The 27,300-nt window shown below is 32.2% G+C and overlaps 3 protein-coding genes across 4 annotated transcripts; 1 reads left to right on the plus strand and 2 right to left on the minus strand.

Annotated features, from left to right (window-relative positions):
- Positions 1-943: 943 nt before the first annotated feature.
- Positions 944-4,094, plus strand: LOC115244523. The gene is made up of 6 exons (XM_029822213.1): positions 944-1,986; positions 2,117-2,235; positions 2,312-2,456; positions 2,522-2,651; positions 3,188-3,366; positions 3,533-4,094. Exons 1-6 carry the CDS (start codon positions 1,328-1,330, stop codon positions 3,636-3,638), a joined length of 1,338 nt encoding a protein of 445 aa, XP_029678073.1. The 5' UTR covers positions 944-1,327; the 3' UTR covers positions 3,639-4,094.
- Positions 4,095-4,878: 784 nt separating this feature from the next.
- On the minus strand, positions 4,879-6,855 carry LOC115244509 (mitochondrial pyruvate carrier 1). The gene is made up of 3 exons (XM_029822199.1): positions 6,477-6,855; positions 6,278-6,378; positions 4,879-5,146 (listed from the first exon to the last, which is right to left on the minus strand). The coding sequence occupies exons 1-3, from the start codon at positions 6,530-6,532 to the stop codon at positions 4,992-4,994; spliced, it is 312 nt and encodes a 103-aa protein (XP_029678059.1). The 5' UTR covers positions 6,533-6,855; the 3' UTR covers positions 4,879-4,991.
- Positions 6,856-9,368: 2,513 nt separating this feature from the next.
- On the minus strand, positions 9,369-27,096 carry LOC115244463 (serine/threonine-protein kinase Warts). 2 transcript variants are annotated; one of them, XM_029822120.1, is made up of 7 exons: positions 24,979-27,096; positions 23,931-24,272; positions 21,531-23,823; positions 20,749-21,026; positions 15,108-19,218; positions 10,952-10,978; positions 9,369-10,239 (listed from the first exon to the last, which is right to left on the minus strand). In XM_029822120.1, exons 2-5 carry the CDS (start codon positions 24,207-24,209, stop codon positions 18,787-18,789), a joined length of 3,282 nt encoding a protein of 1,093 aa, XP_029677980.1. In that variant the 5' UTR covers positions 24,210-24,272; positions 24,979-27,096; the 3' UTR covers positions 9,369-10,239; positions 10,952-10,978; positions 15,108-18,786. The 2 variants fall into 2 exon arrangements, with proteins under 2 accessions (XP_029677980.1, XP_029677979.1); XM_029822119.1 differs by lacking the exons at positions 9,369-10,239; positions 10,952-10,978 and adding an exon at positions 13,858-14,871.
- Between the last annotated feature and the right edge of the window lie 204 nt (positions 27,097-27,300).

Raw genomic sequence — 27,300 nt, forward strand, 5'->3', positions numbered from 1 at the left:
ATGAAACGTAATGCAAAAGGTCTTTGGATGAAACCGACAATTGGGAAGATTTATTTCAGAGCGGCTAATTTTTGATTGCTTTTTTTTGAATCGAGAGTTTGGAACGTGCGCGAAAACCTATTTTAAATTAGCTTAATAAACGCGGAAATTTCGAAGATGTTAAACTTATTTTACGGAAAAACAATATTTTCTAAAAATTATCTTTGATAGGCAATATTTTTAAATAGTATTCTAAATAAAAGAAATTTTGATAATTATTCGTACCGGTGAATCTAGCATTTTATTTCAATCAAAATTCTATATTGCTGAAAAAAAAGGAATATTTAATTAAAAAATGCGCAAAATATAAAAATAATTTTTTAGAAATGGTTTTTCATATCAAGCGATGCGATAGTGTTGCGACATCAAGCTCATACATACATAAAAAAATGTCTAAACTGGTCGTACAACTATATTCATGACATACCGTCGAGACACTACTAAATAATAGCTCCGAAATTCTGATGTCAAATGTATTTTCAATTAAAATATCTCCAAGGCTGAAGCTGTAATAAAAAATTTAATAACATGTTTTTCTAATGCCATACAAACATTCGATCGAATAAGGCTGATATTACATTCATACGACAAAATATTTGTCGGACATATCGGTTGGCTATGAAATAGAGAATTCTTAAAATCTCGATAGAGATTCTAGAAATTCTCTATTCAATAACCAATCGCGCTACATCCGACAAATTCGTCGTACGACAAATGTAATATTATCCTAAGATTAGTACAGTCAATTTCCCGAAAAGTAAAGGCCTATTCAAACGAATTTGCATAGTCGCATAAACATATGCGTAAGGAAATTGATTGATACATTTCCTTATATATTTGCTTATGCACCAATCAATTTCCATGCATGTATTTGGGCGACTATGCCAATCCGTCTGGATAGACCTTTAATGCAGCATATATCAATGATGACGTCACAATCGGAGCACTCGCGGAAACTTGTGAGACACACATCACACATCGCTCGTTTGGGCGTTGTTTACTCCCAACGTTCATATGCGATTTCATTGAAAGCTTGTAAAAGTTGTAAAAGTATTTAAAAATCGATTCTCCTTGCAAATATACCCAAAAAGTGCTGAAGACTTTGTGTTATAACAAACCTTTTTAATTTATAATACAACATAAAACAGGCTTACTACGAATTGTAGAAAGGGGAAGAAAGCAAAGATGCAAAGTGTTCACTGAAGCTATAAAGTGTTTTATAAAATAGGTTTTAGATTCGACATCACGATCCGGATTGATTCGATCAAGAAAAGAAAAAGAAATAGAAATGATTACCCTTTCGCGCGCGGTGACGCCGATCATTGTCGCGTGCTGGTTATACTATCAGCTGGGCGTTGTCGTGGTCGGTCAGTACGAATGGCACACCCGCGACGCCTTCGACGAGATTCGCATGCGAATGGACAAGGTGAACGAGGACAACTGTCAGATTCAGCATCTCGGCGATTTGTATCTGCCGGAAGATGCGGTGTCACATCAGCCCGACATCAAAGATATCAATATCAATCCCGTGTTTCCGAATCGCACGGCCTTGTTGCACCTTCATAATATGGCGCTTAGCAGGAGCTTCTTCTGGAGTTATATTCTGCAGTCGCGATTTATCCGGCCAGCGATCAACGACACTTACGATCCAGGCATGATGTACTACTTCCTATCTACGGTGGCGGATGTCTCCTCCAATCCGTACATCAACGCCTCGGCCATCTACTTTTCGCCCAACATGTCCTATTCGCCATCCTATAGAGGTTTCTTCAATAAAACTTATCCTAGATTCGCACCTCGCACCTTCAGAGCGGACGACTTCAATGACCCTATACATCTAGAAAGAATATCTACTAGGAATACATTCACCGTGCAAGATTTAGGAGCATTTCCCACTACTAGGCTCAGCGATGACTACACTACTGACTTTTATCGTATAAACGAATGGTATCTCAAAGCAATTCTTTTTACTAGTGAAAACTATAAAATTTAAAATACATTAAATTTGAATAATTAACATTAATTCATATATTTTATGGGACATTTAACCTATAGTTATTCTATATTTTACTTACAGGTACAAAAAATGGTTACCAGATAATGTGGATAAAAGACATGATACTAAAACAACTTACCAAGTTGAAATTCGTTATGCCAATAATACAAATGAAACATTTTCTTTCCACGGTCCACCTGGTAATACAGGAATTATAAACAATTTAATAATCTGAATTTCATACTCATTTTATATACATTATAATTTACTTTGCAGGTGCTGATGAATATCCTGGTCCTGTAAAATGGACAAGACCGTATTTTGATTGTGGTCGATCCAATCGATGGGTTGTAGCTGCAGTAACACCTATAGCAGATATCTATCCGCGACATACTGGTTTCAGACATATTGAATACCCAACGTATGTTAAATTAATATAATGATACAATAAGTTTATAAATTGTAATAAATAAATAAATCTGTTAGGTATACTGCTGTCTCAGTGATGGAAATGGACTTTGACAGAATAGACATAAATCAATGTCCCAAGGGTAAAGGAAACAGTGGTCCTAATAGATTCGCCAATACCGCCAGATGTAAAACTGATACTACAGAGGTATATATTTAAATATTAGGATATAAATCAAATTACATTCATTAAAAATACACACTATATATATATATATAGAGAAACTGGAATTCAAGTAAGTGTTCTCGTCTGTGTGCGATCATATGTGGAGGATATGTCTTCGTATGTGTATATGTATGTGTTATATAAGCGCGCGCACACGCAAGAGAGCATATGTATCAGAAAAATCCGATGTGAGAGACACGCTATGGAGACACGAAACCAGTTCCATAATAAAAACGAGATCCGAAACTGCATGTTTTAGATAGAGTTTACTTTGATAGAATTTTAATTTAAGGCTTAGTTAAAAAAATGGCAAAAATTGAAAATTTGCAAAAAATTATGACTCGACATTTTTGCTGAGGAAAAATCATCTCCAAATGATCTCAAGAATCTGCTTTTAATAGGTAATGCGGTGGGACACCCTGTATAAATTCAAAAATATTGAAAACGAGTATATTATTTGTTGTATTTCCAAAATATTTTCTGCATATGATAATTTCATTTATATTTGTGGAGGATAAATTTTACCTAATTTATTTCTACAGTGTGTACCCATTCTTGGGAGAGGATTTGAGACAGGTGGATATAAATGTGAATGTAAGCAGGGCTTTGAATATCCATTTGAGGATTTAATTACATATTATGATGGGCAATTAGTCGAAGCTGAATTTAATAATATTGTAAATGATCAAGAAACCAGGTACTTATATCTTTTTATAAATAAATAAATAATTTTATAAATAATTTTATAAATATTTGAAAATTATTATTAAGTTGTTATGCGCGTTTGTTTTAAAATTATCTATTAATGATTACATTATATGATGAATAGTGATTTATATAGGTTCTATACATTGTTGTTTTAGATATGATATGTTTAAATGTCGATTGGCTGGTGCTTCGTCAATTCAAGCCAGTTGGGTAGTTCTACTACCAACCCTGATAATATTTTTTCAAAATCGAAGAAGGTAAATATAAAATATATACATACATACACATATACACAGTGTGTTTGACTTAAATGTTACACGTGCATGTGACACTTAAAAATTTTCGTTTAGGTCTCATTATCTAGATTTTCTTTTTTAATTTTCATTTAAAGAATTTTTTTATAACTTTATTAGTTAAAAAAATAATCTTAACACTTCAATTCAATAAAATCAAACACATTGTGTATATATATATATACACACGCACACACAATAATATTAATGAAGATCTGAGAAAAAATATATATATTATATATATATAGTTCGTAAGATTCAATATTTTGTAAAACACTCTATTGCTGCATTTCTATTGCTGCTTTCTACATCAGCAACTGTAATCCATGCCGTCCATTATAAATGTAAATTAAGTTATTATTACTAAAAATAGATAAATGAAGATTACAAATTAAGTCATCGAATAAAATTTTTGTAATGGCAGTACAAAATAACAACTTGTTATATTTTTATATCTATAATATATTCTCCGAATGTAATTGAACTTTTTATATAAAGATTTTTAGGATTTTTATATATATGTATATTCAAAGATATTTATATATTTTCTTATATTAAAAACGCTCCTCCTCCTCCCCCTTATAATGCTAAAGGCAGTTTTTTTACAGACAAAGTATGATGTAATTCACAAAACTTTCATTATAAACATTTTTAATGTTTTAAACATTCATATATTTTAGAGCTTTATATAATTTCAATTACTTAGAAATGTAATTTTGGAAAAAAATATATATTATAAATGTACCATCTCTAGAGAGAGAAAATATATATTATAAATGTACCATCTCTACAGTTAAAGCTATAATTTCAAAATAATTTAATTTATATGTATGTATTATATATGTATTTATATATTAATATATATTTTATACCTTTTATGTAAAATATATGTAATACATTTACGTACGTTTATATCAATATATGTAATTTTTTATAGAAGTTTACTTCAAACTTTAATTTATGTAATAATTAATTTCTACATTATATTTCACTAAAAATAATTGAAAAATATATAATACATTTTAGTAAAAAGCACTAAAAATTTCTCTTGAGTGATTAATAATTACCCATGTTATTCACATAAATGTAATAAATTGACAAAAAGTTAACAAAAAAAAAAAAAAAATGTTTACAATATACTTAATATTGTTAATCAAACATTCTTATATTTGTATTTTATATATTTGTATGTTCAACAAGTTTCTCTCTTTCTCTCCCTCTTTTTTTCTCTCTCTCTCTCTCTACCATATGTATAAGACAATTTTCGACTAATGTAATATTTTGCTTTTTGGCAAGCAAATATCATCTATTTCTTAATTTACTATTCTTTTTTATTGAGATAATGGCACTTAATAAATCTACAACCTTGCGTAATTTGTGCACCTTCATTAACAAAATGGCAGGCAAATAGAAGCATATTGCGTGGTTGCACCTTGATTGCAAATCTCATGAACATTGCTGAATATAAACATAAGGCTGAAAAAGATTAACATAGAATCTTAAAAAATTGATATTAATAAAAGATAGATATAATTACAGATTTTCTAACAGAGCTATCATTTTGATAAATTTCATGATAATATAGACTAGATAAATATTTGTAACACACACACACACACACACACACACACACACACACATATTTATTGTCTATTTTACAGTTGAATAAAACTAATAAAATTAAAAAACAATTTTTTGTGATAGTAAAAATCATAATCGTCAAGTCATTGTTCTAATTTTACTGATTTTTTAAAATCTTGCATATAATCTCTATATACATAAGATAAATATCAAGTAACTAAAACTTTTGAAAACTAATAAAAATGTATATTTTATACAGATCAATTCTTTAAAGTTGCGACAAACTTAAAGGGATGTTAGATAGATTTTGGTAAGACTTCTGTTTTCTCATTGCAGCCATATATTGCAATGAGTTATTTAATACAAATTGTTTAATTTAAAGTTCCTGATTTCTTTTATTGACATCATATTAAATTATGAAGTTAAAAACGAGAAATCATAAAATTTTTGCTTGCAAAATCATTGGAATAAATAAGTTATTTTGGATGCAATTTTGTACAATAATATCGATTAAATAATTTCGAAAATTCCCTTTTTTATCTTGCAATAATAAATATCGTATAACTCATCTGTATTTGTTTATATTTCCAACGAAAATGGACCTTATGATGATTGACAGAGCTATTTATTAATTCACGAATCAAAAAAGGAATTTTCGTACAAGTGTATTTTACTTATCCATAACCAATCCGTGATTGAATTAAAAAAAAAACTTATTTCCATGTATTTCGCAAGAAAAAAAAATTCGTGACTTCTCGCTTCTGACATCATAATTCAGTATGACGGAACCAGAAGCCTTGAGAGAATTCTATAGGGGAAACAAAGGACAGGAAAAATGTTTCAATGATATTTACATATATACTTGCTTGTAATCTTGAGTTAAAAAATATCAAAACGAATAAAAATTATCAATAAATTAGACAAATAAGAAATATTATAAAAATCGAACAAAGATTCCTTTGAATGTTTATCCCTCTCTAAAAATGAACCAAGATAGAATGTGTGTGCAAGGATCATTAAACTAACCGAAGGTCATTTTTCCACTGATGTACTTGGGATCCCTCCGGATGTCACTAATGGCAGCAATCGGTATCGCCCAATTAGCAACTGGACCCCAGAAATGCGTGCTGGAAGAAAAACGTCATTCGCACGTGCAAATTTTGATGTGCATGTACCGTGGGAATTATATAAATAGCGATAACGGGCAACAACCAGCAGCACTTGCCTCATAAAATAGTCACGAGTTTCCTTACTCCTAAGGATCTTTACGAAACGATTCATTCTCGGATGCCTATGTTTCTCGTACCGAAGAGAAAAGAAAACTATTGCTATTTAACGAAATACGTTATTTAAGAAATTCGATGAAATCGGATAATGTGTGCTTAGAAGTGGAACATTGAAAAGAAACGAATCTTTGGGAGGATGTTCGTAGCCAATCGCTGCTCGCGGTTAAAGAAAAGTTAAATAAGTAACATAATGTTGCATAATCCCGGATAAACAATTACACAATCGGTAGCATCCCATTTGTTCACGTTGTGATCTTGTGATTATCCACGGTTAAGCAGCTAGTGCTTGAGAAGGAACTGCACGGTTCAGCTACGTCAAAAGTTAATAATCTAATACATTTAAAACTGACCAATCATAGCTATTCCTCTGAAGAATGGAATGTTGTGATTGGCCAGTTTTAGAATTAGGGATGTATTAAACCTGATTAAGGCCGTATTCATAGTCCGTTCTTATATTCAAGATCGTCTTAAGTACGATCTTAAGATACTATGCGGCCATTTCATTGGTTGAATGGGATCTTAAGACGACCCAAGACCACACTTAAGACGATCTTGGATATAAGAACGGACTATGAATACCGGCCTAAGAATGATGTGTAATGTAGTCACACAGACATTCCATTCTTCAAAAGAATAGCTATGATCAGCAAGTTTTAAAACTACAGATATTATTAAATTTGATCAAAGGTGACATATAAACGTAGGGATGTATATCGATTGGACACAATACTTATTGGCCAGTTGAAAATGAGGTCCTGTGATTGGTCAATCGTTGTCTGGTTACCCTAGGAATCGGTCGATATGATTGGGCGCATTTAATGAACTTAATAGTTGGGTAACAATCGAACATGATTGGTTCTTACTTTTAGAACTAACAAATCAACATCGAGTGTTGACAAGACAACATGCTTAACTATTGAGTCCACTAAATGCGTCCATTGTGTCTAATCGCACTGTCCAAATGAACCTTTCCCTAAACGTAGATATAGATATACCTAGACCAAGTATTTGAATCCCAAAGTGAAATTATATCTTTGAATATCCTTGTCTTTTTCTTTAAAGCAGCGCCCATCAATCTTTTAACAATCAATATATGTATTATAACGCTACTAAGGGCTGCTTTGACCAAACTCCAGTTAATTTAATCGTTGATTAATTTATAGACGACCAAAAGCAGAATTTTAAAATTTGAGCAGCCTCTCTCTTTCTCTCTCTTCAATCTTAACTTCCCTTTCTTTCTATCTCTCTCATTTCCCCTTCGTCTTCCTTTCATTCCGTTTCTTTTCTTTCTCTCCTCCTTTTTTCCTTCTCCCTCTACTTTCAACATAAATAAATAATTAAGATTATTAATAACAATTATTAAATAACTCATCTGAATAACTCGATTAGACACTGGTAGTTTTTTGCACATAAAATTATATATATCAATATTGCATGCTTTTTAGTTATGACCTTATATTAAAAGAAAAAAAAAACGGCAAAAATATATTTTTGAAAATAATGGTAAATATATATCAATTAAAGAAGTCCGTCTCAATAACTTTGATTTTGACATACAGGATGTTCCATTTTGATGGAAGCAGCTAATATATATCTCCTAAACTTGACGTCAAACAAAAATTGTTTCAGAAAAATTTATACAGTTTTGAGAGAGTGAAAAGTTGATAATCTTGAATTCTAAGTAAAGTCATTTTTCAAAGCTATGTGAAGGTCAAACTAATTTTTTTTTAATGTGAAATCAACGTGGTTTTTTTATATAAATCGATTCTCTTCGCAATATTCGTTGTAAAAAGCTGTAAGGATCTTCAGCTTTTTTTCATTAAAATGAGACATTAAAATGGATTGTATGATATGTTATCGTAATCTTGAGTAACATTTGAAAAATTTTAGCCATCGCTTGTGTTTATTAAAAAATTATTAACCATTAAAAGTGCGTGTAAAGTAAGATTTAAATACAGATTGCCAAAGAAAAATTTAATATATTTGTGACACAATTTATACGGATATTAGTACACATTATACATATATATTTGGGTAAACAAATCTTTATATAGAGAATATTCAAAAATATGTTGTAGTTCGAAACACTCCACAATTTCACAAAAATTTATAATTTTCTTTTTATTACGCAAAAAATATTTATTATAAAATATACACGATACAACTCTCTCATTTGTCCGGTACTTTTAGTGTGTGACAAGGTCTACAATTGTATGGTGTCACACAGGTTCCACCTCATATGCTTTCAATGTGATAAGGATATAATTAATAACTGTATAATTATAGACCTCATCGCATTTAAAGCATCAGGCGATGTGAAATAATCTCGCTATGCGTGAAAAATTGCAAACTTATATAAAACCGTACAATTATAGATTCGTCATATTGAAAACATCAGGTAATGTGAGTTGGACTTTACTAGGTGTGAAAAGTAGTAAGCCTATGTGGAAAACCCTTCGTCAACCATATTAATCAATTTAAAACATATTTAAATATCCTATATAAAAATGTGTGTTTATTTATAGGTATATTCACGCGTATAGTATGCGCAATAATATTCATGTAAACTGTGTTCAAAATTAAATTTTTCAAGATCTATATTCGAACTTTACTTTATATGGACTTTTATTTGTTAATAATTTTTTAATAAACAACGAAAGCTAAAACCTTTCAAATGTTACTCAGAGCCATGATATTGACAATATGTATATGTATCTCAAGATTGAGATTATTGATGCTGGCTCTCCTAATCGAGAGATATATGTACCTCGAAAAGTATAGGTATTTATAACGATTAAAATCGTTCGTACAGCGATATATATATACATCAGTTCCTTGTTACTGTAAAGTTCTTATTCTAAGGACATTAGTTACAAATGGATGGCAATTTCGTTGCGATACATTGAGTTATAATATAACAATTGATGATATAACAATTAAAATGTTCACTTCATTTCGTTATATTAATTTTGCTTTAACGACCTTATTGTATAACAAAACTTTTGTTTCAATGTTTTAGATTAATTATTACTGTTAATAAAATTTTCACAATGCGTTGACAGATATATAATAAAAAAGTTATAAAAGTCGTTTTAATGTATACGATATGCTAAGTAAATTCGTAATATTTCTTAGAATTTTACACACACACAACACATTTTATACACACACACAATATTAAAAACCGTTAAAATGATCAAAAGCTGCATTGAAATATGCGATGAACACATATCACACTCATTCAAAAATCTATACATAAAATAATCAATATTTTAATAATAATAATTATTTATAATAATTCTTCATAGAATTTGGTAAAAGATGTTAAATAATGTTAAATAAGTCCGATACATTTAAAAGTCACATATATTTCTAATTATCTTCAATATCACAGTACTTGTTGAAACATACTAAATCGGGTACTTTCGAATGTGGCAGCCAATACAAATGGATGAAAATGGCAAGCAAAATATGTTTTTTTAATAAACATGTTTTATAACAGATCTTTGCATATAATTCGCAAGATACGGGGCAAAACTGTTTGCGCGATATCATTGGCATCGCACAAACACAATTTCTGTCTCCTAACTATGTCTTGTAAGCTTACTTTCCTCTCTCTTTGTGTTGATGTTTATTACGTAAAAATATAGAAATTGCTGCCAGCGTGGCCCGGCAGGCCGTCCAGTTGTGCACTCGCGTGTTCTACGATATATATATCATATAAGTTCATATATATTTTGATATATATAACTCTTAATTATATGTTAATATTTCAAGAATTAAATATAAAAACAAGACAAGAAATATCAAAAGAAAACAGATCGTTCAAACTTTATTTTTCGAGCTATAATAAATTTTAAAAAATACTTCAAATTCGCCTTTCGTTATAAGCATGTTCTGATATGACTTTATTAACATATATTTTATGGTATTTCTTTAGGTATGATTATGAATAACAAAAACAGTTTGATACTGTCCTCAATCCGTCAATACTTCTATTTCAAATAATAAGATGCTAAAATATTTAGATGTCTTACGTTTATATATACTTTTATTAAAATGACAAATATGATCCATAAACAAAGATATAAGCTGAATTTGAAATTATTCGAACATCTGATTCTCTCTCTCCTTCCCAAAAAAAAACAAAAATCATTTTTAAGATGTACCGCAACATATATTGCAGCAGAAGGCAATTATTTTAAGCATTTTGTTTAATTTATTATAATTGAAAAAATAAAATTTGGACGATTTATATATAACATTTTTTCTTATTTTGTACTCTACATTCACTTCTTCAAGTATTGACACATAATTAAAAATTATCTTATCTCAATATAAATGCCTAACTATTAACCATTTTGTTTCCTTCCATCTCTCTTTTATATCCATATTAATATATTATTATACTCACCGATATATCCAAAATAAATACAAATCACTAAAAAAAAAAAGAAAAAAAAAAGAAGAAATTAACTCATTTCACTGTTCATGTAGTCATGTACTCTGACCATATATTGTAGAATATAAAACGATCACGTATGAAAATATGTCATGCGATATGTACAGTAATTAATGTTATTGAGATGTGTCTATATTGTACACTATTGTTTACTAAAACCGCAACAGTTAAAAAAAAATACTAAATTATAGTGAATTTTGCATAAATGTTAGGACATCATTGTAAATGCCCATTTTTCTCAATTTGCATTTACACATGTATATATAATTCCTTTCCGCGGAATTCTTAAATATAAAGATCTCGTCATAAAAATACAGTACTGTTAATACACAGTATTAATATACAATATAAGAGCATCCATAAAAAATATACATGCTATAATAGATTCTTTCATAATTTTTTCACAATTTTCAAATACTATATAGATTTATCGATCAGACTGATAAGCAAACTTAATAATGCAAAAATTTAAAAAGTCACACAATATGTTTAAAAAAAGAGTCATCTTTTTTAAACATTTGCGTGAACATTTTCGACCGGGGAAAAGTTATAAATCCCAATCACAATGTGTTTTCCGATTGTAAAATCACTATGCAAGAATCCGATATGATCTTATATAACAAGGATATGGATTTAATCATCTTCCAGGAAAAAATTTCCGGCAGCTTGCCGAGAGTAGATGAAAGCAAGCTAACTATAGTAACGTTTTATGAAATCGGTTATTTTAATTTGGACATCAAATAAAGCTTTGAGATATATTAGCTTTAAAAATTATGGGAGACAGAATAACTCGTGATTTTATAATCAAGGAGAAAAGTGATCTTTTAATCGGGGAACACTATATGTTTTTGATATGAACAAGATTCATGAATCTTCGTAAGCTTGATAGCATTTTTTCATTATCTGCTATTTCCCCGTTCGATATTTGTCCGTTAATACTTCTCTGATATTTTATCGTCCAAAATATTTCACTCTTTATAACTTTCCGTCCGACATTTTATTATCCAAGATATTTCGCCGTTTATCGTATTCATCTAACACAGTATTCTTTAGTAAATTTTCTGATTGTGTATAATCTTTTATCGCATCTTCATAATTTCTTGATGAATTTCTTTATACAAAAGATCGATTGTATATTGCGTGTATAATAAAAATCACAAAAAATAAGCTCTCGCTCGATTGTGTAATTAACAGTGAAAATATTCTGTGCGATATTGCTCATTGCTCGGCAAGTAATTCAATGTCGAATTGTGTCTAAATTCTTATTTAAGTATCATATTACACCATACAGGAAGCTTTTAAAATGGTTACACAAAATATATTAATATAAATATATTTATATAGTGACCTAATCACGCTCATCACGAATAATGGATTGATTATGTGTAATTTTTTATGTGCTAATTAAAAGGTGACGATGATAATAGGGGAAAGGCGCCAAAGAAAATTTAATATATTAAGAAGATTGAGATTAATTTTTCCATAATTCATTCTATAAATGTTTATGGATGAAATATATACAGAATGTTGATATGAATTTATATATATATCAATCAGATAATCGAATTTTTATCATTTAATAAACAGAAACCAATCTCTTTCGGAAACTTAAAATTAATTATATAATATCTCTCTTGAGATGTCATTCACCACGAAAGAGACTTAATTTTAGTTGTCATTCTGATAGTGCGCATTTAAAAATATACTATATCATTGTTGATATTTGGCATTTTTTTTATAACCGTTTATTAAATAATAAAAATATCTCAGATTGTGTTTAGTCCATATGTAAATAAAACTGCCAAATATTCTCTATTAAAAGGTATTTTACTTTTTCTGCATTCTATGTACGCTTCAAAATGACAGCTGATTAGTTTCAGCAACTTCCCGTGGGACACCCTATATCGAGATATCGTCTACAAATGAAATCTGTTTTCAATTTCTTCTGCTACAATTTTTTTTATAATTTAGTTATTGTAAATTGCACATATAATCAGATTTAACATCATTTCTTTCAACTTTAACACCATATCTATAAATCTCAAAAAATATACCTATCTTAGATTTTCTTCTCCATAACAAATTTTACTCTTCTATAAAATATCCAATTTTCTTAATATCTTATTATTCTACTTGGACACAATTTTTCTGTATTAATTTTTCAATGAATCTCATCATTGACATTATCATGAGTTAACAAAACATTAAAGAATCTGATGTATTCTTTTTTCATTCTATATCATTCGTAGTTACCTATTTAATATTTCTCACATACAATCTTCTCTTAAATGTGTTTTTTAATAAAGATATACTTTTTTATTTAGTTCTATTCTTCACACTAGTCCTTCATCTATCATTCTTTTCATGATTTTTTTTAAAAGCAATAAAAATAATATGGGTCTTACTTTTTTAGAGATCTTAGGCGTGATTAAACTTTATAATATTTCCATTTCAGGCATTTCTTTAAACATCACACGAGAAAAAAATGTTTTCTCTTGTATAATCTTTGTCCATATATATAGAAAAAATAAAATAATTAAAAAGTAATTAGAAAAATGATTTTTCATTTTTTTAAGGAAAAATTTAAAGTGAAAAAACTGTCTTTATATAATGAGATATAATAAATTTATATATTTTCCGCATTTTTCATCCTATAGAACCGAAATTAACGAAATTTTATTCTATATAATTATATACAAAATATGTCCATATATTATTGTCTTTCTCTTATATTCTTTGTGTAATTATACATATATGAAAAATAATGAGCAAAATAAATGAAAAGAATCTAGAAAAATATTTTTGCAGTTTTTTAGAAAAAATTAAGTTTTTTCAATTAGATTATACAATATGTTACATATAATTATATATAGTTATATTTACCATATATATGTATATAAACAATTTTTTCTCAGTTTCTCACTCAGTTTGTCTATTCTTACATTTTATTTTTTTATTTAAATTTTGGCTATTAACTTTTTATGGATTAAATTAAGTTAAAGTTAGGGTTAGATTATTTAAGGTATAAGGAATAAAAGTGTTTCAATGTTTCTAATATGTTTCAATATTTCTAATAAGCTAATATAATGAGTGATGGATGCAATCCTGTACTATTTCCAGTAGTTATTTCCAGATTCTCTAATAGTTATCCCTTTTTTGCACGTTTTCCCACTATTCACATTTATTGCGTGATTATGCCTGCGATCGGGAAGATGCTAGAGATGCTTCGAAGCGTTTGATTGGCTAATCAAAACAAAAAATACAGATTTTTTTTATCCTGATTGATTAATGCAATGCTTCGAAGCATTTCCAGCGTTTTCCCGACCGCAGCCCATTGTGTAAATTAAGAAAGCAAATTAAAAAAAACACGAATAACTATACGTATCTAGCACGGTAAGTTTTCAAAAAACTTTTTTGTGCCATTCACTTATTCATTCTACACATAGTCATATGGTCACGCAATAAATACGAAATAAATTAAGATTAAAAAAGAAGTAGTAACTAATAGGATATCCAGAAATAACTAATTATTATATTTCATTTGTCCATTGAATACTATAGGCTTTTCCATTTAGGGCTACTTCGACCAAAGTCCGATTAATTTAATCGTTGATTAACTTATAGGGCGACCAAAAGCAGAATTTAAAAATTTGTATTATATTATATACGCGAGAATTATATCGTTGGAAATTTTTATGTTGGTCGTTCTGTAAATTAATTAACTATTAAATTAATCGATATTTGATCGAAGTGGCCCTTAGTGACGTTAGTAGATTATAGTTTCTCATTTTCGCTTTCTATTTATTTAATTTAAATCACAATCTTCTATATATTATAATAGACCGCTAACAGCAATGCAAGAGCAGCCATATCTAAATTGGACAGAATATATATATATATATAGGTTGGATTAATATCATAGATTTCTATTAGGATGGATAAAAAAAATAAAATCCCCTATTTTATTACGACTTTCATTACAACTAAAACATAAATTGGTTTTATTGTGTTAAAATAGAAACTAATAACTACTTGTTAATATATCTTTTTAATACTACTTTTTATTATATCTTTTTAATATCTTTGAGAAGATTAATGCATTTCCTACCTTGGCTAGAGTGGGAAGAGTCCCTCTCGGTAAAAATCCGGCTCTTAATGTTTAAATCATTCTTGAACAGCATTAAGTACTGCTGCATCATTAAGGAGGCAATTCGAAGGAAGAGGTCCGGTCTTCTTTTTAGAGAAACCCAGTCCTTATGAATTTTTTTCACGATAATGCCAGATCTCATTCTGCACATCGAACTCAGGAACTTTTGATTGGAACATTTTATGAAGCATTTTTCCTACAGCCCGGATCTGGCTCCTTCCGATTTTCATTTGTTTGAGCCGCTGAAGAAATATCTTGGAAAAAAAAGATTTCAAAATGATGCAGCGATATAGAATGCTATTCGAAACTGGTTTAAACATCAAGAGCCGGATTTTTACCGAGAGGGAATCTTTAAACTCATGTCAGATGGGATAAGTGTACATCAACCTTTTCAAAAGACTATATTGAAAAATAGTCATTAACTTATATTTTAACTATATAAATCCAATTTGTGCATAAGTGGTAAATAAAAGCCATAATAAAATAGGGAATCTTACTTTTTGATCCTAGTAGAAGTATGATATTAATTCAACTTATATATTCCGCTCAATTTAGATATAGCTTGCATATTATCTTTAGTATCGCTGTTAGCGGTCTAGTATCATATAAAGAAGTCTGTAGTGTCAATGACACAAAACTCCGATTAATTCTGTTTTCGCAGTGAATTATGCGTTTCATTTATCATTGGAATTATCAATTTGAATTAGCACGAGTGTTATATAAATGAAAAGTACCCTATGTATATTAACAAGAGCTTTGGCACTCTAAATAGAAAAAGATAACAACATTGGATACTGTTGGATGCATTCAGCGAGTGTAGCTGTTTTGTAATCATTTATAATTTTCTATTGAATGATACTGTAACGATAAGTGCTCCATTAAGTTGCAACATGTTTATTCAGCAGTCTCCTATGTTTCTAATACATTAAAAGTACACTGCATTTAAGTGCAATGTGTTAAATAATATTAAGGATTTTTATTCTGGCAGAACGGCAATTGGGCAGCTCGCACTTTGAAGAGGATACTCGTTAATTTTTGTTTTACAAAAATTTTCCACGTTCTAGAAGGTGAAAATTAATGAGACTATTATATTCATAAAGGTAAGATCTTACTCTACTATCATTATTAATATATCGCAAAACAACGTCCTTCTAATTGTTGCAATGCATTACACAGCATTTTTTTCTTTACTAGATTGCGATCCTCTTTAGGACATATTAAAATTGTAGCATTTAAGCACTTCTACTGAATGCAGCCATTGTCTCTTTTAGTACAATCAGAAATCTTATGTCTTACGGATGTTATAAGTTCGTGTTTACTGTAGACTTATGTAAATAGATCGAGCGCTTCCATTTGAAGCTTAAAGACAACATTAGTAAGAAAAAACAATAGAAAATAAGATGCTTTCCTTGTCTAATTGTGCAATTGGTGTAGAGAAAGAAAGAAAAGAAATAGTTGCCTCACACTCTTATTTTTCTGGTTCCTTTATATCGCCCCTTATCAGAGCATTATGTAATAAAGAAAGCATCTTGTATATTTCTGTCCATCAATTTTATCGAACAACTTTGTTCCCTTAACTGTCACATAAGAATGTTCAGTCTATTATATAAGTCTGATGTTTTTCCTTATAATAACACTCACTAAACTTTTAACAAGGCTTGTATAAAGCTTTCAATTTACATGTACTTAAAAAACAATGACTCGGAAAGAGTCTTTCATTCAGATCACTTTCTCTTACTGAATTCAATACAATTTAAAAAGAACTCTTCCTTATATAACTCATATAGAGAAAAAAATCCGAGAATCTCAAAAGATATTTTTGTTCTTTAAGCATATGTGTATTGAAAACTTTGTATGTAAGTCCTGTTAAAAATTTAATCAGGGTTCACTAAATTTAAGCAAACCAAGATTATTTGTCTTTGTAGAACGTAAGGTAAACTTTCTTCCTAATCTGTACAGAAAGAGACAAAGATTTCCATGTCACTATCCCCTTCGAATAACATTTGGTGCATCAGAACTTCTTCCAATTTGTATTAAATTCAGTAAATTTGTTATACAGGGTGGATCACTAAAGATGTTACAGGCTAATATTTCTGAAACTGAACGAGATATAAAATCTGCCTACACATTAATTTCGCATGTTAATTGCAATGCGAAGTTCCATTTTTACGTCGAATGTCCACTTTGATACCAAACGTTGGAAAATTTCATATCTCGTTCAATTTTAGAGCCTTTATTAGTTTATTTCATTCAATTTCAGAAATAATAGCCTGTAACATCTTTAGTGATCCATCCCGTATAATAGATTTGTTAGACATGCTGATTGACTGCTAGTGCGCAGCACATATTAATGCCTCAATACTTCTGGAATTTCTTTGGGAAAGTTATTTTTTGATCAATCCAGATATTCATGCATTGTAATGTAACTAATTATTCATAATTAGATAATTATGAATATATAGATGCGTAATTAAATAATTCAAAACTACGTTTTTATTAATTAATGTAATATTGCATTAATTATTTTATCATGTAATCTTATGTTTAATTTTGTAGAAATATAAAACACTTATAAATGTTAAACTATCCGACTAAACTGAGTCATGATGCACGAATATTTAGACACATTACATCCGACCACAAAAATGCAATCTTAAAAAATACTAAGGCATTAATGAAATATATGTACATACATACATATATTTATGTATGTACTATTATATATGTACATATGTACAGAATATAGTATACATATTTATATATGTACAAAAAAGGCACCAATAATGTTTTCCACTTGTGACATTTTTGAATCAGACAAATAATATGTAGATACTCATGCATCATGATTATTAGCTCTAACAATAAGAAAAATCGGCAATGTTATCATTAAATAGAAAATGAGAAACAAATTATATTACATTCTGTTAGTCTTATATTTAATGTTAATAGGTCAGACACCTATCGAACTTTTCATTACCAATTTTCTGATTCTTGTCAGAGCCAATGGTCATGATGTGCAAACAACTAAATGATGTGTTCAACCCAAGAATGCCGAATTCAAAAATGAAGGAATTATTGATGTTCCTTGCATATACAAGGAAAAGTCAGAAATTAAGGTTTCCTATTTAATTATAGACACAATTAATTTAATTAATTTAAGATACAATACTACTTTCTTAATAGGTAGAGTCATATTTTTATGACAGATGTCGATTAGAGGGTTTATATTATGAGGGGAAGTTAGAAAGAAATTCTCTATTTAATTGCCAACCTTACATTGCATATAGTGACATGGTTCTTGCCTGATATGACATAAATCATCCCACTACATGCAGTACAAGATTGATAATTAAATAGAGATATTCTCTAACTTCCCCTCGTAATACATTCTGTAATCGTCATTTGTCATAAAAACATGGCTTTACCTGTTGCCAGAATAGTATTGTGTCTTAAATGTCCAATAGAAAACCATCGTATATATGGCGAAGTACAGTAAAATGTGTCTAAAAGAGAAAATAGTCATGAACGGTAAATTATCTTGAATTATAAAATATCGAACGGAAAGAATGACGACAGAGAAGTATTAAACGAGAAAATAATAGGCAGCAAAGTGATCATAAATCATAAGCTTAGCCTAATGTCATACGTAAACAGGACCTTGATTATCGTTGTCATCCAAACTGATTCGACTAGGATACGCAGGACCACCACCGTCATCGAAAAAACGTCTGAATGTGAACTCGAAGAAGCCATGAAATGGCTTTCCGTTGTCCAGTAACTCATCTGATTTGTTTGAATCCGACGACTCTGAATTGCGCAACTTGTCAGGATCAACGGGATCAAAATTACTCGTGTCGGTCGGATATTCTATACGAGGTATATGTGGAGCCATTTGGCGTCGTAATCCTTTCTCGAAGTCGATATTTGCAAAGAACGGATGATTCTTAACTTCATTCGCATTTTTACCCAACCGACGATCCGCACCAACACAGAGTTTTAGTATTAAATCCATACTTTCTGGCGATAGATTAGCCTGTTTCGGTATATGAAGCGTCGTTTCCCAATTAATGACCTGCAGAAATAAAACAAAAAACATTTATAAAAAACATTAATAGGACAATTTATCTCGAAGCACTTATATGGGAAGGATCAGAAGTGTCCTTCTCCAATTTTAATGAGCTTTGTAATCTAGTAAGAGACACATTTTTTTATTTGTGCCCAAATGGCCGTTAAAAAGATGATGTGCCCTGAAAAAAATCGGTTTTTATATTTCTGGGCAAATATCGTCAAAACTGTAAAAAATATAAAAAAATATATATATTATTTTGTTGACCTAGACCTAGACTATACAATATATTCAAAAATCATCAAAATCGGAGGGCACTTCCGACTCTTTCCTTGTTAAAAATAAGCGTTTTTCTGTCGTATTTTTATGAAACTTTGCACATATGTTTATTAATGATTTATTTAATACACGTAAATTTTAAAACAAAAAATATTGATTAGTTTAAAAAAATTAGAATATGAAAGTCCACACATACATACTAAAAAAACTGGCTACACTAAATCTTAAAACTACGTTAATCTTTCTTCAATTTAACAAAGACGAAAATGCTATATGTTACTAAAAAAAATTGATTCTGATTGATTAGGAAAGAGCCTGATCCATTTTTCAGAAGAAACATTCATAATTCTTACAATGGCATTTAAAGGGACACATTTTTTTCTACTCAACAGATTTTTATTAACATTTATATTTATATGTTTTTGGGTCACCAATTATGAATTTGAAGTCAAATTTCAGAAATTTGAAATGGCGGATCTGATATGGCAAACAAATTGTATTAAAATTGTAATAAAACTTTTTATTTCTGCTCAAGTCAAACTTTTGGTCGTTTTTTCGGGACATTGACTATAAATCTAAATATAAATTTTGAAAATTTAAAACTTAATATGGGAGGAAAGAGAATGGAGGGAAGTGGCATTCTTTTACATTTGTTCAAATTAAACTTATCCGGATTTTTTTGGATTATTGATTATAAATCTAAAGAAAATTATAAATGAAAATTAAACACATATAAAATTGCTTTTTTAAAATAAAAAGCACTTATTTCTCAAAGCACTCATTTCCATACAATCAAGATTTTTTTCAAAAATAAGTATATAAAAGATTTTCAATAAATTATATATTATACAATGAAATATGCTTAACATTTCTTTAAATTTTCAGCTTTTTGGCTTTATTAGTTTATAAGCAACCGATATAAAAAACACTTATTCCAATATTTCCATATATATACTCAAGATTTTTTTCCAACAATAAACACAAAAAATTTTCAATAAATTACATATTATACAATAAGATATGCTTAATAATTCTTTAAATTTTTAGCTTTCTAACTTTATTAATTTATAAATAGCCAAATTACTTGGAAAAAGATCACATTTTTTATCTCTTTAATTGTTTATAATTAAGAGTATATTAATTAATTAATTAATTAATTACAATTTTATTCCAAAAGTGATAGTTTAAGTTTTGACCCTAATATAAAGTTTTGGATAATTATGTATATACCATAAAGATTATACACATTGTGCATACCTTATATTGAGTTTCAGCGGGCGTATTGGCAAGAAATGGTGGAGAACCAACCAACATTTCATACAAAATTACTCCTACACTCCACCAATCGCATAACTGGGTGTATCCTGTACGCTGTAGAACCTCTGGCGCAATATAATTCGGTGTTCCGACCAGAGAATGCGCCAAACATCTTTGATGTTCTCTGTGTCGCCTACGTTCTAATGGCTTCAATTGTATGCACTGACATTCGTTGTTCCAATCGTCAGCTGGATCCATCGAATCTTGCTTACCATGACCTGGAATCAAACAAGAAGATATATCCTTCATACTGGTGTTTTATACATGTGCGATATCGTAATAATTATCATCATTATCGTCATTTTTATTGTTATCATAGTTATCACTATAATAATCATCACAATAAGTTTTTCTCACTCTTGTCGTTATCATAATAATTGTTATAATTGTAGTATTGTACATGTGCATTTCTGTTATCACTCATTTATTTCTCTGAGAACTATCGGTATTTCGATCAATCTGTTCTCTTAACAGAAAAAATCGATATTTTGGTGGCTTGTAAAATCCACTTATGCCAATTTTTCGTTCCGTTTGATACGAATATATATATCATATTTCTCAAACAAAAAAATACGATGCGTATACATTACTGAATAAAAAGAGATATTTGAGTATATAAATACATCGCCTTTAATTTTTCTGCGAAAATTACTGTAAATTTGTTTAAATAGCTTAATATTTGAGCATCTACTAAGCAAAGGAAATGATTGAAGAATGTTTACCGTTTTGTTGGTAATATTTAGAGTTGTGAGTCCAACGGAATCCCGTGCAGAGACCGAAATCGGTCAGTTTGATATGTCCGTCACGATCAATTAAGATATTGTCCGGTTTAATGTCCCTGTGAATAAATCCCATTTTGTGAACGCTCTCAACTGCACATGTGAGCTCGGCGATGTAGAATCTTGCCAATGGCTCCTTGAAGATGCCAAGCTTAATCAATAGGGACATCAAGTCCCCGCCGGGTATGTAATCCATCACAAAGTACAGATTATCTTTGTCCTGGAACGAGTAATAGAGTTTGACGACCCATTCATTGTCAGCTTCTGCCAATATATCACGCTCGGCTTTCACGTGAGCAACTTGATTACGATTCAACACATCGGCTTTACGTAAGGTTTTCATTGCGTAGAACTGATTGGTGTCGAGCTTCCTAACGAGCGTGACTTCACCGAATGCGCCGACGCCGATCGGTTTGATCTTGGTGAACATCGACTTGTCCATCTTCGCCCGTTTTAATCTGATGTAATTAGATTCTTTCTGCGACAACATCTTCCTCATCATACACTGTGCTTCCGCACTTAGACCGATCTTCGCCATCTCCGTCTCTAGCTGCATACGTCGATAGAGGCGTTGTTTATGCGATTTGAGTATATTTTCTACGTGCTGCTCCATGAAAAACTTGAAAGCCTGAGGAGAATAGTTTCTCACTTTGCAATCCCTGCGTTCCTCTTCCTTTTCTATGCTCATGGTTTTGCGCTCAGGTATAGGAGATTGATGCTTGATTTTGTAGGATAAAGGTGAGTTACCGCTATGATCACCTTTAGCGTTGCCACTACCTTTGCTACCAGCGGCGACGGCAGCGGCCTCAGGCAAAGACGAATGATTATTATTGTTTCTTACAGACATTGAGGTCGAGGCAACCGGCGGTAGGGATGGTACATCCATGTGTTGACAATTGTCGACCGGCGAATATTTCCTCTGAAGTGGCGGATGATGGGCAATTGGGGATGATCGCGGCGCACTGCCGCTCTCTATTGTAGAAGATATAATTGATGTGTCTTCAGTGGGAGTGCTGTAAGGTGGCGGCGGCAACGGATGATGTATACCGCGTTGTGCCGCTAATGCCTGCATCGTCGTGGCATAACTTGGCGGTTCTGTTGTCGGTATATTAGTAGGCGGCGCGACGACATTGTTCACGGGTGGATAAGCAGGCAGTGGTTGTTGCTGTTGTTTCTGTTGCATAGATGATGCGTAAGAAGGAGGCGGTGGTGGTGTGTTGTTGGTAGTAGAAATCGGCTGTGGTGCTGTGGGCGCGATAGCGGTCTGCAATACGGGTTTCTGCACTTGTGTACTTTTCACTGACTGCATGATGATCGGCGGTTGTGTTTTAGCCTGCCGCGCGCCCCACGCTTGCAACGGCGTCGGTCGTGCCATCGACGTCTGCGTATTATTGGGCGATATCGTAGACACGGTGATAGGACTGGGCGTACCAGCCGACGTTGGACCTGAGTAGATGCCAGACGACGGGCTCTTACGGTAATCTTGTTGCGACTGTGTGGGACTTTGCCGATTCTGCATAGAAACACTGTAAGAAGGCGGTTGCACTGGTTGACCGGCGGATGAGGATGGAACTATGGGATAAGGTGGCGGAGGTTCAATCTGGGTACTCGTATTACTGTTGCTCGTTTGATAAATGCTAAGCGCCTGCATCTGCTGCGTTAATTGCTGTTGTACTTGAGGACCATTTTGCACGATCATTGGCTGACGACTGCCAGAATTGTTAACGCTTGCCACCGGACTAGTACCGCGCTGTGGCGGATTCACTGACGCTGACGTAGCACCGACCGTGTTGGATGTCGTCACTGCCGGTCTCGTCGGCACGACCGGCGCAGGTGACATTCGCTTGAGCATTTGTTGCATGTTGGTGGGCACATTAGGCTGACTATATGGCGCGTGAGGCGGTGGCGGTGGCGGTGGCGTGGAACTACATCGAGGCGGCGGAGGTGGCGGTGGTTCACGTTCCACAAAGTTATTGGGCGAGTATTGGCGGCTCAACTGCGGATGCGTGCTAAGTTCCGTGAGTCGCGGACTATCGGATCGCGAGCTGCCCGCCCCGCTGTCCAACGCGGGACTGCCGCGTTGCAAACTTAATTCCCTTTCAAGACTCGGTTTCCTAATGAGTTTGCTATTGAGCTTACCAAGCCCATTCAGAGATTCCCCTTGAGTCTGTTTCAAGTACTCTATCGCTGCATCTAATCGCCATCCCGCAAATTTCATGGCGCGTAATCCTATTTCCTGTAAAGCGATTTCAAATTAAGGTAAGTTGTTTATCGTTAGATTTATATCGCTTAATAATTAATAATAGTTTAAAACAAATATTGAGCGGCATTCTCCTGTCTCACCTCCGAATATCCCATGGCTAATAATTGTCCCAATGCCTGTCGCTGATCCGGTTTATCAACAGTGGAACCAGAGGCGCCGGAGAGCCCGCTAAGACCCGAGGCGGAGCTAATGCCACTAGTCGTGGATACAGTAGAGATAGTGCTAGCGGCACTGGAACCCACCTCTCCAATCCCGCCGATATTCGCAAATGGTAGTAACGAATTGCGAATCTCAGCTAATGCCTTTTGGTGGTATCCAGAGCCGCGAGTGCTCGATTTGTTGACCACAGGTGGATTCATAGTGGCCCATGCTAGGCCCTTTAGGACCTAGCTTTAATCCGGTTGTGGCATATATAAACGTATCTATACAACACAAAATAATGTTTTTACAATACTTGATTAAAATAATATCTTGTAAAAGTAAAAAGAATAGAAATGTCATGCATTACATATACAAATACTTTTTCTTTATAATATTTTATTTTTGTTTTTTGTTTTTTTTTTTTGGTATTGATACAGATGTGTGAGATTTATATATAAAAAGAATAAATTGATATATTAAAGAGATATTTAACATACAAGAATTTAATTAAATTTACCAAAACTTGAATAGAAATTTATATTGATATTAAAATAATATATATATATAAACAATAAAATACACAATTATGTGTAAACAATAAAATTTTGTTTCTTTAAAATATTATTTTAAGCTTATTAACACTATTTATGAGAAATATCAATATTAATATACAAATAATTAAGGTCTGATAAAATAAGTATTATTATAATTATTAATGCGACTGTTTCTCCCTTTTTACGCATCCATATACATATGTGTCAGATTATATGCATATATATTTTTCACATATTTTATATTATGTTTATTAAGATGTGGCAAAGACCTTGTTTTGTGTAATTCTATTGAAATAAATAGATCAAAATTTTTCCATATTATTTAGACAGAAATTTACATACATACACATATACATGTGTAAATATAAAAATGCAGGAAAAAAGAGAGAGATATATGCATGCATAGAACTTTATGTAACAAGATAATACTTACAGAATACAGATCACTGCTAATTTATCCTGTCGCGGATACTTTCCAGTGTCATGACTGGCGACAGTTCTCTAGCTAGGACAGCTAGTTGAGTTCAAAACACGCTCAAGGACTCGGGGATCACTGCCGCTCGAATCATGTATAACACAACGTGTATCACAATAATACGAATCACGAAGAAACGAGATATATTTGTCAGATGTATAAAAAACGTGGACGAAGAACGCAAGGTCGACCCATCGAGCTTAGTATTCTTCACACCGTCGTAGAAAACAATCTCGCTTGGTCGTCCGCTCCGTGAGATTGGCAGAGAATCGGAAGGCACATCAGGCATATTTCGCATAGCCGCTCCTTGGCATCCTCATGCCATGCGAGTGAGCGATTGATAAGTAACTAACCTATCTCCAGGCATACTACTTAAACTGGTTAAAAACCGTGATAAATGGAGACGAGCTTAATGCCGCACGCGTTTGTCAACGCACCTGAGATGCTACAACGTGACAATAACGAGCCGCCGAGATCCCACGGGACGGGGCTCTCCTGATGGGGCGACAATGGTGACAGCAGCCGTCCCGAGCATATTCCCGTGGCGCTTCCCCACGTTTCCCACCGTCGCTTTTGGCGAGCAGAGTGTGACAGGCGAGGTAGACGAAGAACGTCACGTCAGCGACACGAGTATAAAAACGCGCTAAATCCCCTGGTGCTCACCACCAGGAGCGAGAGTGTACGAGCGATCAAGTCGAGCTCAGTCGAGCTAACAGGCAGAGACAGATGAACGACACATACACACGCGTACGCGTATGCGTGCATACATCATCGTATCTGCGTGTGTACATCGGTCGGTCGCTCTGACTTCGGGGTTCCTCGCGGGTGCCTCGCGAGAATTCGCACGATTCACACGCGCGACAACAAAGGCAGATTACTAAGGCTGTAAATTACTAGAATAGCCGTGGCAGCCATTTTGAAATGCCACATTCCTATACGCAGCCAGTAAGTATCGCAACAGCCAGGCGACTCGACACCTTTTTTTTTTTTTTCGGAGTAATTTATCATATGGCCGAGTCATCAGCGATTTATGCGATGACGTACGGAGGAATTACTTCCTTAATGCATTTCCCCGATATTTTAATTAATTGCAAATCACGAGGGAGCCCGTGCGATTACCGCATTTCGCTCACACACGCACGCGCGCGCGCACATACAGAGAGAGAGAGAGAAAGAGAATTGATGCCATGTGCGTGTGTGTAATGTATGTTTGCGAGAATATACGAGGACAGAAATGCCTTGAAAAACACATGAATTAGACACATGACAAGATAAATATGGGAAATGCATAATATTTATGTCGAGAGATAGTTTCTGTTCCTATATATCTTCTGGTGAATCAATTTTCATGAGAATAAATTCTTTAAAATTTTTTTTTCGCTATGTTTGCAAGAGCTCTCTCTTCCTCTTGTCGATTACAAATAAGTTTTACTCTCCATTTACACCATAGACATATATCATATAAATTATATAGTTGGAGGTACCCTGTAAATTAAAATCGAATAACTTGATGAAGAAAGTAAAATATATAGCGTTTTCGAATGAAGCAAATTTGATCGCTCCGAGAGCGATTAATGACATTATAAACACTTGGGTTATTAGGGATATACTTATTTCTATTAATCACATTCAAAACTCATTTTCGATCAAACATATATATGTTCATGGAAAATTGAATTTAATTACTCTCAGAGCAATCAAACCTTGCTTCACTCGAAAATGCTACTAGTTTTACGCCGATATATTTTAATACGTACTGAATAATAAACTGACCAATCATAGCCATTCCTTTAAAAAGTGAAATGGCTGTGATTGGCCAGCATAGTATTGTTAGGAGAGACTGGTTGTGTTCAGCAGAGAAGCGCTCAGTTATCGTCTTGTCAACACTCGATGTTGATTTGTTAGTTCTGAAAGTAAGAGCCAATCACGTTCGATTGCTACTGAGCGGTTTTCTTCACTGAACGCCGGCATTGTGACACAATGCGAGCTTTTTAGCAAAAAACACACATAAACACTATCATATGATTAGCTGTCAAATATAAAAATTTTGAAATCTTAAAAAATTTTCCATTTAATAGCCAATTGCGTGACGTAATATATATCTATGTTTTCTTGCTGGAGATCTCCCATATCTCTCCGTGCTCCTTGCTAGAAAGCACCCATATATATATATATATATATAAAATTTTCCGCCAATTGCGTGACGTAATATATATCTATGTTTTCTTGCTGGAGATCTCCCATATCTCTCCGTGCTCCTTGCTAGAAAGCTAGAAAGCA

The sequence above is a fragment of the Formica exsecta genome, unplaced genomic scaffold (genome assembly GCF_003651465.1).
Source record: "Formica exsecta isolate Colony F162 unplaced genomic scaffold, ASM365146v1 scaffold82, whole genome shotgun sequence".
Classification (NCBI taxonomy): domain Eukaryota; kingdom Metazoa; phylum Arthropoda; class Insecta; order Hymenoptera; family Formicidae; genus Formica; species Formica exsecta.

Excerpts from the sequence above, each read along its gene's own strand:
- LOC115244523 (XM_029822213.1), top strand. The coding sequence starts at position 1,328 with ATGATTACCCTTTCGCGCGCGGTGACGCCGATCATTGTCGCGTGCTGG. Across the intron at positions 2,652-3,187 it reads GTAAAACTGATACTACAGAG|ATTTTACCTAATTTATTTCT; the intron begins GTATATATTTAA and ends TGTGGAGGATAA. Across the intron at positions 3,367-3,532 it reads GTAAATGATCAAGAAACCAG|ATATGATATGTTTAAATGTC; the intron begins GTACTTATATCT and ends TTGTTGTTTTAG.
- LOC115244463 (XM_029822120.1), bottom strand. The coding sequence starts at position 24,209 with ATGAATCCACCTGTGGTCAACAAATCGAGCACTCGCGGCTCTGGATAC. Across the intron at positions 23,824-23,930 it reads TAGCCATGGGATATTCGGAG|GAAATAGGATTACGCGCCAT; the intron begins GTGAGACAGGAG and ends ATCGCTTTACAG. Across the intron at positions 21,027-21,530 it reads TAAATATTACCAACAAAACG|GTCATGGTAAGCAAGATTCG; the intron begins GTAAACATTCTT and ends GTTTGATTCCAG.
- LOC115244509 (XM_029822199.1), bottom strand. The coding sequence starts at position 6,532 with ATGAATCGTTTCGTAAAGATCCTTAGGAGTAAGGAAACTCGTGACTAT. Across the intron at positions 6,379-6,476 it reads ACTCGTGACTATTTTATGAG|CACGCATTTCTGGGGTCCAG; the intron begins GCAAGTGCTGCT and ends TTTTTCTTCCAG. Across the intron at positions 5,147-6,277 it reads CAGTGGAAAAATGACCTTCG|CCTTATGTTTATATTCAGCA; the intron begins GTTAGTTTAATG and ends AATCTTTTTCAG.